Here is a 16,949-nt window from a genome sequence, read left to right on the forward strand (position 1 = left end):
AAAGGGCTGGGAAACCTGTCATTTAGGTATTTAAAAGAGCCTTTAATTAAATTACTTCGAACAGCCGCAACTTATGGCTGTATTTTGTAATGTTTTAGAATTCGACACTTTCAGTTGGTCACACAGTAACGGAGATAACAAAGCGGTGTTCTAACAAGCCTGTACACATAGAACAATCCACAGTTCCTGACACTGATTGTCACACGCCAGTTACAACAATTCCCAGCCCAGTTAAAACACACAGTCCGGTTTACGACGCCCTCCAGGAGGGTTGGGTGAGTACCATTAAGCCATCCCGTTCCATCCGCGTTGCACATGTTTGATGGAACACAGTAAGTGGGTATTGTTAAGCCTGCAGTGCTGTTGAAGCGGTACCAGCCTGGAACCAGTGCGTCGTCACATTTTCTGATTGCTTTTGGAAATGATACACTGCGGTCTTCCTGTGAGTCAATTAAATACGAACTGCATTCTGGTCCTATGCATAAAGAGTAGGAAATTAAAGAGATGATACGCGACAAATTGAAGAAATTCGTCACTCATAAAATTAATATGGCCGATAGTATTTTTAATTTGCCCGAGTAAACTTTAACTTTCCCGAGTGCTCGCTCAACCGAAATTCTAGAGTTGCAAACAGTTTTGCATTATCGGTTCTCGATTACTGATTTAAGGTGACTCGCGGGTATTTATGAGGCTGACAGTTCCCGTTTTTTAAGCGCGTTTTAATACGGGAAAACGTGAAGCGATTGCTTAGATTTTTGAGAATCTGAAAGAATAATGCTTAAATTATATAAAATGCTAAATTTTCTGGCGAACAAACGCGATTTGTTTAAGTTATGAGCGATTTTCGAAAGCCTTTGTTTTTAATAAAATGCGATTATTTTTAAAATGCCACGGTGAATTTTTCTGTAATTACCCCAAAACGCTGCCAAACAGTTGAAGTTTACTCACATTAACTTACAGGAAAATCCACTGCGTAGATTTCCTGAACGAGCGACATCTTTATTTTGCCTTTAAAAACTGTTGTGTTATTCCTCTGACTTGACCGTCGCATAAATGTGATACTTATAATAACCCAGTACCAGCCAGTTTTGAGGCTGATGTCACCTTAATATTGTGTGTAAAAGTTAGAAAGATCCTGTATATACATCAAATGTTAGCAGTCAATAAAGATGGATGGTTTTCAGCCGAATTTTTGAAATTATCAAACAAATGACGTTATTTCAAATTGCGAAAAATTTGTCGATTTGTTTTGCATTTTTTTAAAGCTGCAGCTAGAAGAGGATATTGCAAAGGTTTGTGCCGAGTTTCAGCGTATTTCGTTCATACGGTTTGAAGAATTTTGGTCGCAAAGTCAGATACATTTGCTTTCCAAGTTCTAATCGCTTTGTAAACCTCGCATTTCAAATGAAATTATTCTGTTGTTGTTCGAAGAGAGGTGTTACTTCCAAATTCCGCACGATCTTCTGCCGTCAGGGAATACATGTGCAGGAACGGTAATTGTCATTTTAGGAGTAACTATTTCAGGCTGTGTTATTTCCAAGTGGCAGAAGATCAACTTTTAAAACAAATTTCAAGGCTACAACGGCTATATTAAGGAAACGAAAATTTGATTTTTTTTGAATGTTTTTCTTAACGAACGTGTTTTAATTCCGTTAGTGAGAGGATTTGTGACGTCATATGACTCTCCTTTTTGAAAATTTTTAGAGCCTTAATGCCACCTTAAAAACGACAACAGAATTGTTATCAGAAAAAAAAAACTCTGTTATATATAAGGAAAAGAACTCTGGGAGGTCTTGATGAAAGAAAACTCCATGCCTTAACATGCTTGAATAGTACGTTTGAATATTATGCCATGCTCCAATAATATTATCATCATACCAGTTTTTCATGTGAAATAAATCTTTGTCTTACCCTCGACCGCGCTCAAACGATAGAAATATGTCAAAAACAAGAAAAGTACTTCAAAGATAAGGTTCTAATTTTGACTGTTCAAAGGTCGACACTTGACCGGTATTCTGATGGTTTACTAAAAAAAGTTCTATGTGTTTGAAAACAGGTAAATATGGACCTGCGCCATTTGTCAAAGCACTCGGTTCGGTTGCGAAACGTTTAAAATGAAGAAATACTCGATTATTTAAGGGAATGGAATTATATTTACACTAAGCAATAGTCAGTTACCTCTCCTTGCTCATACCGTAATGATTCGATTTAGCGCCCTCCTTCTAATAAGCGTCCTCATTCGAATAAGCGCCCCCCTTCGAATGTGTTTTTGTCAATAAGCGCCCCCATTCCAATAAGCCCCCATTCTTATAAGCGCCCCTATTCTAATTAGCGCCCCTATTGTGAATAACTGCACCTACTGAAGTCATCGACGTCGAATAGATAAGGTCATAAACATTTACCAAACCGTATATATATGTATTTATTGCTAAAATGAACAATTTTTTTAAAAGTAACTTAACTTTCAACAATTTGTTATTGCATCAGGAGCCCATTACCTATAATAATGGGCTCCTGACTGCATACAGTCTCTGGTATTGCTAGTTATTTTAATATTTATTAAAGTTTTGTTTTGAACATTTGGTTGTTACTCAAAAAATTAAATGAGCGCCATGTCCCGAATAAGCGCCCTGTCTCGAATAAGCGCCCTTCCTTGAAGTGCCAAAAGTAAATAAGCGCCCCGGGCGCTAAATCGAATCATTACGGTACTTGCTCTTTAATATAAACGAAACTCCCCGAAAATAGAAAGAAAAACTACCTGAGACGTTTGACCGCAGTGAAGTCTCACCCAGTTTAACTTCACACCTGTCCCCAGTCCACGGCGGCTTACACGAGCATGAAAATGTTTGGTTTTGGTTGTCAAACAAACAAGAACCATCATTAAGACATCCGGTCATAAGACATCCCTGTATAAAAATGAAATCAAAGTCAGAAGAATATAACGGAAACCTTAGACGCAAAACGTATTTTGCCGGTCGATTCAATTTTCCGTGAAGAAAAGTTTTCTTCGGCCTCGTTCCCAATCTTTCCCGCGCTGTCGTGAATTGGTTCCAGGCCTCCTCCGCTTTTTTTAAATACTTGCACAGCACAAATTGGCCTGGGGACGAGGCTGAATATTTTGATACTGTGTTGATCAAGGAAAAAATTCACTATGTAGGGGCAACGTTATAATCGACTAACAAAGGAAATCCTCGCCCTATTGCACCAAGAACATTCAAAATGTAGATTTAGCTAAACTTCAATTTTTTAAATATAGTTCCTCATTCTAATGATACTTTTTCAAAGTTCCTTTTAGTAACCTTTCTGTGTTAGCATATTTTAGTATTGTTTTGGAATAAATTTGTTTCAATTTATGCCATTTTCTAACATTACATATACATATGTTACGTATTCGTTATATAGACTAAACTAGGGCTTTCCACAAGTTGCTCGGCAACTTTTTGGCAACTTTTCATGTTTCGAGCAACTTTTTCCCCTTCGAGCAACTTTTTTCCTCTCGAGCAACTTGTTGCATTTTGAGCAATTTCCAGACCGAAGATCTCCGAAGATTATCCGAGTGTTGTTCAAAGGCAATACGAACGTTTCCGAAGATTTACGAAGTTTGCCGAAGATATTCGAGGAACATCGAAAGACGCTTCAACAAAACTTGTCGGCAAACATGACGTCATCGATATCCACGTTTTTTCTCAGTTAAAGAAATTCTTGTTATTTAACAAATATTCCCCTTGTATGATATAAAGATACTTCTTTTGCTGTAAAATTGCATAAAACTGCTTAGAAATCTTACCTTCGAAGGGAAATAAGCATATATTTAGAGAAATTATCTTGATTAGAAGTAGCGTTTTGGATTTTTTGGAGCAACTTTCGAGCAACTTTTATTATCAGAAGCAACTTTTTTGGCTTTTTGGAGCAACTTTTGAGCAACTTTTTGAAAAATTACGAGCAACTTTTTGGGAAATCTCGAGCAACTTGTGGAAAGCCCTAGACTAAACAGAAAGAAAGAAAGGAGAAACCAGGAGAGATATGAAAATTAGACATAAAGTGCACGAGGTATGGGACAAAATGGCATCGATTTTCAAAGTGAAATCAGCGTCGACGAGCAGATAAAATATATTAAATCTCTTTGCATTAAAATTCGGGGCTTTTTAATTTAGCACGCGAGTAAACAAACATATAGAGAGTTCAAATGTTACATTTGTTTACTCAAAAGAAACGACTTAAATTTATGTTTGTTCAAAAATTGCAGTTATTATTATTATTTACCTAAGCGCTTTGAAATTTAATTAAAAATTTACAATAAAAAGGAGAATGTCAATGCTAACAACAGCTATTAGAGTTGTGGATGAACAGACACAGGGGCACGCAGCATAAACCTTAAAACGCAAAAGTCCAAATACCGTTAACCCAAAACGGCAACGGCTAAAGCCTGGTTTTCACTAGCAACGCAAGCACAAGCGTAAGGATAACAGCTCATATGTTTCCGAAAAAGGCTTCGACTCAAGCAAAAGCACAATTCAATTCAAGCGCATTGTATTTGGATGCTTGTGCTCGGCAAGCACAAGCACAAGGATCAAAATTTGTCCTTTTTGCGTGATCGCGCTTGTGCTTGCGTCGCTAGTGAAAACCAGGCTTAAAAGCCCCAAAATACACACATATGTGCACAATTGACCACAAATGAGGTGCACGCCCATTGTGATCAGCTTCAAAAAACGTCCTCGTTGATAAAAGTTTGCCAAAACCCACAAACGTCTGTCAGTTGTAACGTAACATGAAAATGGCAAATAACTCTGTCAAGTGTGAAAAACGTATTGAACAATCCTTATGTTCATCCCTGAGTGAAAGCCAAATCTAGGTAACAAACCTAAGACCGAACGGTTAACAAAGGCCTTGCCCCAAGAAAAAAGAAATGGAAAACTTTGACTTGAGCGAAAATTGAACTCCGTGAATGAAATCCTCTTACTCTTAATTACTCTGTGTTTTCAGTTTCCTTGAGTTAATTAAAAACACTGATAAAATAACTGGGGGCAGCTGGTATAAAGCAAGGGCAATTTATGCCAAAATGAAGTCAGATCACAATCAACACGCTTGCTAAACAGAGGTGGAGAAAAAAATCGTGTTTCTTTGACTTAGCAATTATGAAGTTTCGCAATACCATAGCTGAGTGTTTTAGAACCACTTATATAAAAAATAAAAGCCTGCATGGGCGAATAAACGAACACAACCACACAAGTCATCGTGAACTAAGAGGCGCCATATTCATCCTGTGGCTTGAACTATCATTTTGACGGGACTATTCGTACAAAAGCAAAATGTATGCAAAACAAACACGTCTAAAAGTCCATAGGGAAACATCTAAGTTTCGAAGCTAATTAAAAACAAGTGAGAAAACACTACAGTCAGATGCAAAGCGAGAAAACACCAGCACTAATAATAAGTAGTTTTAAGCGAAAGGCAGGAAGACAAATAGAATTTTTGCAGCGATTCTAAGGAGTCTCGAAGCATCATCTCCAGCCCAAATACGTTTGGAGGGAATAGGCACACAACTAACTAAGCAAAATACTGCAAAAATGGGGCTTCCTAATCCCAAGATTTCAGAGGAGAACACCTCCTAAATTAACCAAAGACATTAAATCGAGTGTGTATGACGAAAACGATTAAGACGGAATCCACTAGGAAGTCGAGTAATATTTATTAAAGTTGGACAAAAATCAATTTCAAGAATAATTTAAATCCTATTGCGTTATCTCCTACCCTTAATAAAAGGTAAAGATGTAAGTAATTATCCGTGATAACACCAACAACAATTTCTTATCAGAGTCTGAGAAAATGAATTTCAAAGTTCACAAGGTATAGGAAAAATCTCACGTGTAGCCATTTTGTAAATTCGTCTTAAGCGATTCAGTGGAATTCAGCGGAACTTCAAAACGTGTTTTCGATGTGCGGTGTTGTTAGAAAAGATTTCTTTTGATAAGATATTTGAAGCAGTAACAAAAAAATTTTGCAATAAGGTGGAAATAATTCTGGTACAACAATTTCTTATCCGAGTCTGAGAAAATGATATTTAAAGTTCACAAGCTATGGGCAAAAGCTTACATCTTTTAAGCGATTCAGTGGAATTCAGCGGAACTTCAAAATGTGTTTTCGATGTGTGGTGTTGTTAGAAAAGATTTCTTTCGATAAGATATTTGAAGCAGTAACACAAAAGCTTGCAATCAGGTGTAAATAGTTTTGGTACATAATTTTGTCCAATAACTACTCGAAGTCCTGGCGGATTTCCTCTTAAAGCTTCTACATATATATTTTTTTACCTCTAGGCGCATCGAGAAAGTTGCGCCTTCCTGTTCTTGAAACACGATGTTTTTGTTGGTAAAGGAGAACTCGCCTTTGTTCAGTTCACAAGTTCCTTTGTTTTCCTGCTCGTTAGACACCTTGTAGTTAGTGGAAGTACACCACGAATTTCTCATACACTGCTGATTGCATGATAACAAACTTGGAGAAACAAACCGTTTGACGACGTCGCCTATAAGCTGTTTGTTTTCCAGCGTTATGAAGTGCGATGAACGAAAAGATGTTGAACCTTCTTCGACTGTGAAAACAGAGGTGTAAATCGCACCTAGAAAGAAAATCACTAACAAAACTCCTTTAAACTCCATTACTTGCAGAAGCCAGTTTGACGGCAAAGAGAAATTTTTCTAAAAATTCTTTTTTCCTTTAAGGTGAGATCTGCTGAGCCTGCGTTGATCATATTCAACAATAAAAAGTATTGGTTTATTTTGATCAGATTATTATTAGGTGGTGGGTGGTCCTTGGATTTTATCGAAAAAATGTCTTATGTCTTATATATTTAAGCTTGCTATGAAGTACAACCTTATCTTACAACTAATTACGTAGAAAAAATAAATGGCGAGGAAACCTTATTAAAACCACTTGGCTTATGGGGGCTTAGGACATGTTCTGGACGCCATTTTGGAGTGCATTGTAAACAGATGATATAAAAAGATTTCTAATTAAAATCTTTTGTTTCTTCCACCAACATGGCCACCACGTGCTTGTCATTTATATAACAGTAAAAAAAAAACTATCAATATACAGCAGCTAAGCTATTCTCTCTCGATTCGTTTCCATTGTATCGAGATACACTCTTTTTTTTTATATATAAGAACGTCTAAATTTTTTACCGAAGCTGAACATTCTTAACCTTTTGCGAAGATTTGAACCTGAAGTGTTCTTAGTATTTTCTTCCTTTAAAAAATTAAAAACAAAGTGGTATTGCAGTAATTCATTCCTAACTGATATCTACATGTTCACGGCACCAATGAGTGGTCACAAGTCAGGATTTGAATAAAGATTTATTTATTTAGTACATATATTTGTCTCTCGCCACAAACAGGAAAAAAAAATTCGTTCTTAACCAAATTTCAGCCCTTTTTCAGCCTCGACGTTCTTATAAAAAGGTTCTTATAAAAAAACGAGTATAGCGGTTATGTTTTGAATTTACAAAAACAGTACAAATAAAGCCACTCAGTGCATTTTTCCCATATAATGACGTGAGGCAGCAGTTTCACTACAGTATTAAACATTTAATTAGCATATTTCCTTTGAGATATTGCTGATGCTTAACCAACTTAGAAGGTACCCAGACTCAAATTATTTAGGGCAAATTATTAAAGGCATCAAAGTGTTATCTCTTGAAGTCAAAAATGCCATATTTATTAAAACGGTATTTAAACAGTGATTCATTTTCCCAGTAAAAGTTGACAGCTACTGTTAGAAGTGTTCAGTACGCAGTAGTTTTTCTCGTTCTATCTTGACAGACATCAAGAGGACGTCGCCATTTCTTGTGCATGGTATTTCTAAGAAGATAAAACATTTTCGTGTGATTTTCATTCTGGTAGCCCGCTTATACGGACACCCGGATAATGCAGACACTTCTGCCTGTCCCTTCGGTGTCCGGAGTAACGGGGATCCACTGTAATACAGTATTTACTCGAATAAGCGCCGCGGCGCTTATTAACTTTTTTCGTGCCTCAAGTGCGGTGCTTATTTGAGGGTGGCGCTTATTTAAACTTTGGACACCACAAAGAATTTAATCTTTTACAATGATTGAGAAAATAGCGTCTTTTAGTCGTTAGTATTCGTCTCATGCTGAAGAGAGAAGTGGTGCTGGCTGTCCTGGCAAAGTTTGGGCCCTCACAACATTTACAGAATTACGTATTGTAAGAATGTTGGATAGAAAAACTTATTGTGGAGCGATAAAACGGTCAATTTGAACTGCAAAACATCGCTTTTTATTGTTGTTGTTGTTGTTTTAAGTGAAACGGCCTATTCCTCGAATAAGCGCCGCATCAAGACTGCGGCGCTTATTAATTTTTTTGGCGCTTATACGAGGGCGGCGCTTGTTCGGGGCGGCGCTTATTCGAGTAAATACGGTAATTACGAAATGGCCATCAACGTTCTGCATGTCACTGCAAAGCGGACGGCAGGTGAAAGTATAAATATTGATAGTTTTGACATTTTTATCAGTTTTTTTTCCGGTACCATATTTTTTATAAAAAATGAATTTATTTAGGCGTCAAGATGTTTAGCTGTAAAAACATGTTGGACATAAATGAAATAAAAAATAGCGGCAATAAAGATAAACAAAAACATCGTTCCGAAACATAGCTCTAAGACCAAAACTGTCTTAAAAGTAATCAAAACAAATAAAATGATTTTATGTGTTATCCGCCTCAGCCTTCGGCTTCGGCAGATAACACAGACCTCAGTTTTGATAATTCACGATATCATGCTCAACCTCATCCAATAATTGCTTAATAGCAGTTATTACTGCAGCCTTATTTGTAACAGGTGTCATTATTGTTTTCTAATCTTGATTTCTTTTTTACGTTTCAATTAAAAAGAGATCAGAAGTATTTAACTTCTATTGGCTTTAAAAGGCCAAGTAAAAAAAAAATGTTTCTCGTCCCCGCCCGCGTAATTTTTTTAATGGCCTCTTCTTTTTTTAATATTTGTTATTGGGAAAATTGGAACGAGCAAAAACCAACAGGCATTACTGCTCAATTAGTTATACAAAGAAAATTTTGTACGACATGGCTTTTGTCTGCGTTTAAATACGAAATCAGGCCAAAATTTTAAAGCCCGTCGGACCTCAGTACGCCCATTACGGACCTCTCCAGGTCATGATTTATTTTGTAAGTTCGCTTCTGGAGAATTTGACGATGGAGGAAAAAACAAATAAGAAAAAAAAAGCGCCCACCCGCTCTCTTTTTATAGAAATCAGGACGAGAAACATTTTTTCTTTTACTTGGCCTAATGGCATATTCTGGAAATAAAACAACAATTTTAACTTATTTGTGTAATCCTCAACGGAGTTGCGTTCAGCTTCCTCTGTAATTACATTTTGTTATTATATACTTAATGTTATGTTAGCTAAAGCTTGCCGTGTACAAATTGTATATAGACCATAATTATATAATAATAATCATGTAAAGCTTTGTCTGTTACAAAACATGTTTGATTAAACTGCCTTGACCATGACCCAAGCTCTGTCTTCTTCTTGACGTCTTTAGAAGAGTAGAAGAAACAAATCCCCAGGTACCAAGAAAAAGTAACCGGTTTCTGTTCTCGGAAACAAAAAGGTACTCCCAAGAGTTAATTCTTTTTCTGTGTTATGCTTTCCTAACCAGAGTGTCCGTACACCTTAACGACCTATCGTAACATTAACGTTTACATTTAAAAATCATTTTATTTGTTTTGATTACTTTGGTATCCAGAAGGATGCACACTAATTTGACTTGCATTTTTCGATTTTAAAGGAACTATTTTAAGATTGAGATTTATTCAACTTAGCAATGCTAGCGTGTTTCTTTCTGCGTACTACCATATCCTAAGACACAAAAGCTTAATTTTACAGTAAGCAAAGGTAAATTAATATTGAGGCGACTAAACTGAGAATTAAAGAAAAATCTCGTAACGTGTTCGTTGCATGATACAATACAAAATGATTTATTTTTAAATGAAATTTAAAATTTCACTTGGTCACACAATATCGAAGTTGACAATTTGGTGTTTTCACAAGCTCGTACACATAGAACAATCCGCAGTTTCTGACCTTGATTGATGCCTGCCAGTTGCAACAATTCGTTTTCCAGTGAAAACACACAGTCCGGGTTACCACTCCCTCTTGGAGACTGGGGTGGGCTCCATTTAGCCAACCACTTGCATGTGTGTTGCACATATTTTTTGAAACACAAGTAGTGGGCATTTTGGAGCCTGCGGTGCTGTTGAAGCGGTACCAGCCAGGAGCTAGTGTGTCGCGGTCACATTTGTAAGACGAAGCTTCACATGGAAATGATACACTGCGGTCTGCTTCTGTGTCGATTGAGTAAGTGCTGCATTCTGGATCTGAGATGTGACGAAAGTGGACGTATAGTTTAGGAACAATGTTAAAAAATACCTTGACAAATGACAAAAACTCTTCATAAAATTAGGTTATATAACTAACAATATTTTTAATTTGTCTACGAGAGCTTAATCTCCAACGTTATAAATAATCTAAAATGGTGACTAGCTAGAATGAGGTAACACAATGCTGAATAAATTACCGGTGGCGATGCCTGTTAATGAGTCTGGACATGCACATTTAAAACCATTGATCATATCAGTACACGTTCCTCCGTTTTGGCATGGATTACTGGAGCACTCTGTATCGAAATCATAAAAGAAAAACAGTTTATTTTTCCTGCCTGTTATTTCTCTAACAAAGTTGTTTAGAAGTCTAGTAGTTTTCTCTCGTGATGTTATATAAACCATAGTTAATAGAGGGAAATGGTTATGAAGCCCGACAAAGTTCTTTCTTATAGGTTTTTGTTCGCTATTTTGGGGGTTGACAGTGCACAAAACCTGACAAAATACAATAGTTGGTTACGTGTGTTCATACAACTAACCAATAAAAACTTTGCGATTACGTAACTTATGCATATTGTATGAGCGCAAAACAAAAGATGTGCACTCTCATGGACCTTCCAATCTAAATCTTGGCCTCTTTGTTTCCTTTTTTGATGTTTTCCGGGCTTATTAAACACTTCCCTCTATTATTAACTATGTATAAACGATAGGCAGCTTTAGTCAAACATACTACTTAAGCAAGCAACCCTTTATAGACGATCAGCTCTCCCAAAAGTATCAACTACATTGTAAAAATCCCACTTTCTCTCACACAGGCTAATCAATAAAACGACGAGTAACCTGCGATAACTTTCGTCAGAATTTCTTTGCTAACTCTATTCAACTCGGGCTTTATTAAGTAATCGTGGGCGAGAAGAAGTCTTTCATTTCACTATTTGTTTCCTCCTTCGGTAAACGTACACATTTTTTTGAGTTTGAAATCGCAATCGACCATAAAATAAAAGGGGGAAGCCACGAGCCATGCGGCCCACACTGCCGAAGCTTATCCCGGTTTCCGTAGCATTAAGCGGCTAGAAATATTTCTACCCCCCCTGAATGGGATGCTAGTCATCGCAGGGCACCCCCAACATTATGTCGCCGGCGGTACCCATTTATACACCTGGGTGGAGAGAGACACTATGAGAGTAAAGTGTCTTGCCCAAGAACACAACACAGTGACCCCAGCCGGGGCTAGAACCCGGACCGTTCCATCCGGAGTCCAGCGCACCTACCAATAGGCCATCGCGCCTCCCATACAGGAGACGAAGAGGCAAAAACTACGTTTCGGTAAATGGTTCCTTAAATGCTGATTATGATTTATGTCACAAAATGAAGTACAAGTGGAATTAAAAATGACCGTCACTGCTGTCTTCGTGTAAGGGATAAGTATACCCCAAATGACCATCATGCGTTGAAGCTGTCTTACCGTCTGGTAATTTACGCAAATCCCCGGCAGCAACGTATATATTTTCTGGAAGCTTAGAAAATGTAGATTTCGGACATGTTTCTTCTTTCACGTCTGAAAAACTATGCATTTTGCCAGCGCAAAACACCCAAAACTCGACGAAAACCAAGAACTGTGATGATCACGCAACGGTAGTATCGCCGCGCCCTTTCAGACAACCTGCTGACAGCTATCAATATCAATATTTTCGTTCATAACTTTGCGAAGAGCAAACACAATTTTGGGGTATACTGATACCTTAAGTGAACTCTTTTGTTCTTACCCAGTTTAACTTCACATCTCTCCCCAGTCCACGGCGGTTTGCACGAACACGAACAAAAGGTTTGTTGTCTGTCGTCCAACAAACAAGAACCACCATTGAGGCATACGGTGATGAGACATCCCTGAATAAAAATGAGAAAGATGCAAGGATTTTGGCATGACTGAACAAAATATAAATATGCACAAAAACAAACATCGTTAACCCTTTTCAGTCGAAGCGCAAACACAAAACTGATCTTGCAAGTTTTACAAAATATTTCAAGACAATGTATATGTGAATAAAAAATAGGTGCAAAGCAGAAAAACTGAAACAATCATGAAGTAGTAGCAACGAAGGACAGGCAAACAAAAAAAAAAACTATAAAAAAAACTTGCCTGAAGGTTTGGAATGGGATTTTTTTTTTTAAAAAAAGAGAAGTTGAACAATGACCACTTGCAACTGGACACCTAACTAACTAACTGAATACAAACCAAACAGTTTTAACCGCTTACGCCGTCAGGATCAGTTTGCCGTCTATATTTTCCGTAAAAACAAAGTAAAGCTTGAAACCGTATGAAACGAACTAAAGCGATGAAACATTTGCTGATATCGTATTACCTCTAGGCGCATTGAAAAGTTTACGCCTTCCTCTTCATGAAAATTGGTGTTTTCGTTGATGAGGAAGATCTCATGCTTGTTCAATTCACAAGTTCCTTTGTTTTCCTTATTGGAAAACACCTTGTAGTTTGTAGAAGTACACCACGCATTTCTCAGACATTGTTGACCGCACAATAACAAACTACGAGACTCGAACCGCTTGACAACATGACCTAAAAGCTGTTTGTTTTCGTGAGTCATGAAGTAGGCCGAACGAGATGTTGAAGCTTCTTCGGCCGCGAAAACGGCGGTAAATATTATTATTCCTTGGAAGAAAATAAAGAACAAAACACCTTTACCCTCCATCACTAGCAAAATCCAGACTGACGTCAAATATATTGTATTTTCTAAAGTGAGGTCTTCCGAGCCTGCGGTGCTTGTACTGGCTGAGCAATGATTGGTTTATTGTGATCGGATTATTATAAAGTTGGTGGGCGGTTCTTAGTTATTTATTGCAAAAATGTGTATAATAAGTCATTGCTGCCAATTTGGCTGTCGTTGTTAAAAGACTTCTAATTAACATCTCTTGTTTGTTTTACCAACATGGCCAGATGTCTTTGTCATTTCTATAATGATCGAAAAACCATCAGTACACAGTGAATAAGTTATTATCTCTCCGTTCGTTTCTATTGTAATCTAGATTGCGATAATGCTTAAGACGGAATCCACTAGGAAGTCGAGTAATATTTATTAAAGTTGGACAACAATCAATTTCCAGAATAATTTAAATCCTATTGCGTTATTTCCTATCCTTAATAAAAGGTAAAGGTGTAAGTAATTATCCGTGATAACACCAACAACAATTTCTTATTAGAGTCTGAGAAAATGAATTTCAAAGTTCACAAGGTATGGGCAAAATCTCACGTGTAGCCATTTTGTAAATTCGTCTTAAGCGATTCAGTGGAATTCAGCGGAACTTCAAAATGTGTTTTCGATGAGTGTTGTTTTTAGAAAAGATTTCTTTTGATAAGATATTTGAAGCAGTAACAAAAAAGTTTTCAATAAGGTGGAAATAATTCTGGTAAAACAATTTCTTATCAGAGTCTGAGAAAATGATATTTAAAGTTCACAAGCTATGGGCAAAAGCTTACATCTTTTAAGAGATTCAGTGTAATTCAGCGGAACTTCAAAATGTGTTTTCGATGTGTGGTGTTGTTAGAAAAGATTTCTTTCGATAAGATATTTGAAGCAGTAACACAAAAGCTTGCAATCAGGTGTAAATAGTTTTGGTACATAATTTTGTTAAATAACTACTCGAAGTCCTGGCGGATTTCCTCTTAAGGTCTATAAAATCAGTTCTTTTAAAACAATTCAGTTCTTATAAAGCCAGTCAGTATACCTTGTTCAATTAAGGTATGTTCGGCAGAGATTTCACTGCAGTGAAAATTTTACTACTACATTTTCTTTGAAAATTGCCAGCTTCGTTTCTCTTAAATAAATTTGAATATATAGGTTGTTTAATTTGTCCTGTAAAAGAATGGTGAGGGAAATATGCATGATTAGTAGGCTAAAACAGTGGATGGCGTTTTTGGCGCGCGCTGATTGGCTACTAAAACTCCGAATTTCCTTTGCTATTCACCTCAGAGCAACGCGCGCGAGAAAATTGTAATCTTTGACAGGAGCAAACTAGTCAAAAATCATCCTTTCGGGTTATATTATCTCATTGTTTTAGTATATGCTAAAACAACTATTCACCTCAGTGTCGGTGGCTAGTAGCGGATATTCCTAGAAACATGCTTTTAGACCTGTATTTTAAGATCATTTTGCCCGGCGTGACCTATGCACTGCCCATCTGGGGTGGTCACTGTAACAAAGACGGCTTTAAGTCACTTGAATCTTTACATTCTAGAGCCGCACGTATTATTTTTAATTTCCTGCGTGATATGCCCTCTGAGGAAGTTTTAGAAAAGGCGAAATGGGACTCTATCTTTTATAAGTACAAGCTCGGTTTAGCGAAATTAGTATACAAGGTCTACAACGATTTAACACCACCAGATATGCGCCATATCATTGTAAAAGCGGAAAACAAGCATGGACTAAGGAACGGTTACAAGGTAGTGGTACCGCGCTTTTTCACCAACTTTATGAAAAACTCAATCGCTTACAGGGGATCCGTTATTTGGAACGCCCTGTCACAACGACTACACGGTAAAACTAGTAATTTTAAGTCGTTTTTTAACATAGTAAAAGGCAAGAACATTCTTAAAAATATTAGCTTCGAGGCGTTATCCACGCAGACTGTCAGACTGAACGATGATGTTTTTAAATTTTATTGAATTTTTAAATTGTTATTATAATAGTGAATTTTTTTATCTTCTCAATATTAGGATGTCTTTTTTATATGTCTTTTTAAATTTTTAATTTGTACACGGCCCCACAAGCTTTTAGCTTTAAACTTTTTTACCGTGTTTAAATAAAGTTGTTGTATTGTATTGTATTGTATTTACTTCGCCAGTTCGCGGCTCGGTAAATATCCACCACTAGCCACCTTCACTTCGGTGAATAGTTGTTGACTATTTCGGTCAACTACATTCAGCGACTAATGGCTTTTGTCGTTATGCATAACAACTGCTCATCAGTGACTGTTTTACCCCTTTTGTTTTGACCGACATCAAGGCTATGTCGCCTTATCCTGTGATATTTCCAAGAAAAGCTGAATTGTTCGATTATGAAAATGATAATTGGTGACATAGCCAAAGTTAATTGACTCTTTGTTAAAGATTTAAGTTTTAAAATGGGAAATACATTTCTATCACAACCTGTAGTTGATTATGCTGTAGAAGACATGATCTTCATGCTTTTTGTGCTGACAAAGCTTTCTTTAATATAAAGAACTTAAAGATAATTTACAAAATTTTAATATAATAACATGATATTTGCCACGAAGCATGATAAAGAACAAGGTTATAATTACGAAATCGCTATCAATTTTTTCGAGAATAAATTTCATGAAACGAAATGAAAACCAGTTGTTGAAGTGTCAGAGTGTTAAGCTGCAAATTGAAATAAAAGATAATGGCTTAAACATTGCTTTGAGGAAAATTAAACTAATGACAACGGCCAGTATTATTTATTATTGACCATTATTGTTTATCAAGTATAGATTCTTCCGAACAGCCGAAGCGTTAAGTATCATTTTATTCTTCAAACAGTGATTTGGGAAAAATTGGAGTCTTAAAAGCTATCGGCAGCAAAACAATAAAAGAGGAAAATGTTATTATATTTTATGCAGTCAAAGACCGCTTTATAAACACTACATCGTTCCTGACAACGCATTTGGTTCCTCCTAAGCTGAACAGTGCATGCTTTAAGGAGGGTCCTGAAGGGGTAAAATGGGAACTGGGATTTGCCTATTTTGACTGGGATTTGCCTATATTTTCACTGGGAAAATGGGATTTAAGTCACTAGGACTGGGATTCAGAAACAAAAAGTGGGAATGGGAAGCGTGTCAGTACATGACTAAACTAGCATATTTTGCCCTCTATAATGTTATGTTCTTAAAGTCCGGCACTGAATAGTTAAGTGCCACTGTCAGAGAAAGTGTTCCAGACCTTGGAAGTCGGGGTCAACCGATTTTCCTGAAACTTACTGCAGAAGTTGGCCTTGATGAGATATTCTAAAAGCCATTTGGGTTTTGTTTTCTGACTTTTACTTTCAAAGTTCCAGGGGTGGTCCCATATTTAGCCTTCAAATCCCGAAAAATCCTGTTTTTGAAGGAGTAAGTTTGCACTTGTATAAAATCAAACACACAAAACCTTTTGACTATCTCCTTGTAGGCTGTGATTCTACTATAAATGCTCTTTCATTTCATATATGTTGATTTGGCATAGAGGGTTCTGACAGTGTGAGGCATAACACGAAATTTGGCCAACTTTTGATGAGAAAACCACTACCCAAAATTGCCAAAATTTAGATGTTCATATTTTTTAACTGCCTAACTAGAAAAAAAGGACACTTATATCAGGAGTTATCCCAATGCATGTAGAACAAAATTCAGTTGAGAAAAATTTGGGCCGTGTAGTGTTTTAGTTCTTTAATGACCCATTTTGAAGCACACCCTGACCTAATTTGCATATTGTCAAAACCAAAAGTTTAACATCCATACTTATTTTATTTATTTTTTAACACTTTAATTTGCCT

The 16,949-nt window shown here is 36.8% G+C and overlaps 1 protein-coding gene across 3 annotated transcripts in view; it reads right to left on the reverse strand.

The window, feature by feature from the left end:
• Positions 1-47: 47 nt before the first annotated feature.
• The window catches only part of LOC144666259 (uncharacterized), a 30,735-nt gene continuing 13,833 nt past the window's right edge, over positions 48-16,949 (reverse strand). The window contains exons 1-3 of one of the 3 annotated variants that reach the window (XM_078527664.1): positions 6,309-6,664; positions 2,789-2,906; positions 48-475 (exon numbers count right to left, since the gene is read on the reverse strand). In XM_078527664.1, coding sequence (XP_078383790.1) covers positions 111-475; positions 2,789-2,906; positions 6,309-6,653 — 828 coding nt within the window. In that variant the 5' untranslated portion in view covers positions 6,654-6,664 and the 3' untranslated portion in view covers positions 48-110. Of the gene's footprint in view, positions 476-2,758; positions 2,907-6,308; positions 6,665-16,949 lie in introns of those variants that run through there. The other 2 variants (XM_078527662.1, XM_078527665.1) reach the window with 2 other exon arrangements.

Source organism: Oculina patagonica, chromosome 9 (assembly GCF_052425735.1).
Source record: "Oculina patagonica isolate OP01 chromosome 9, crgOcupat, whole genome shotgun sequence".
Lineage (NCBI taxonomy): Eukaryota > Metazoa > Cnidaria > Anthozoa > Scleractinia > Oculinidae > Oculina > Oculina patagonica.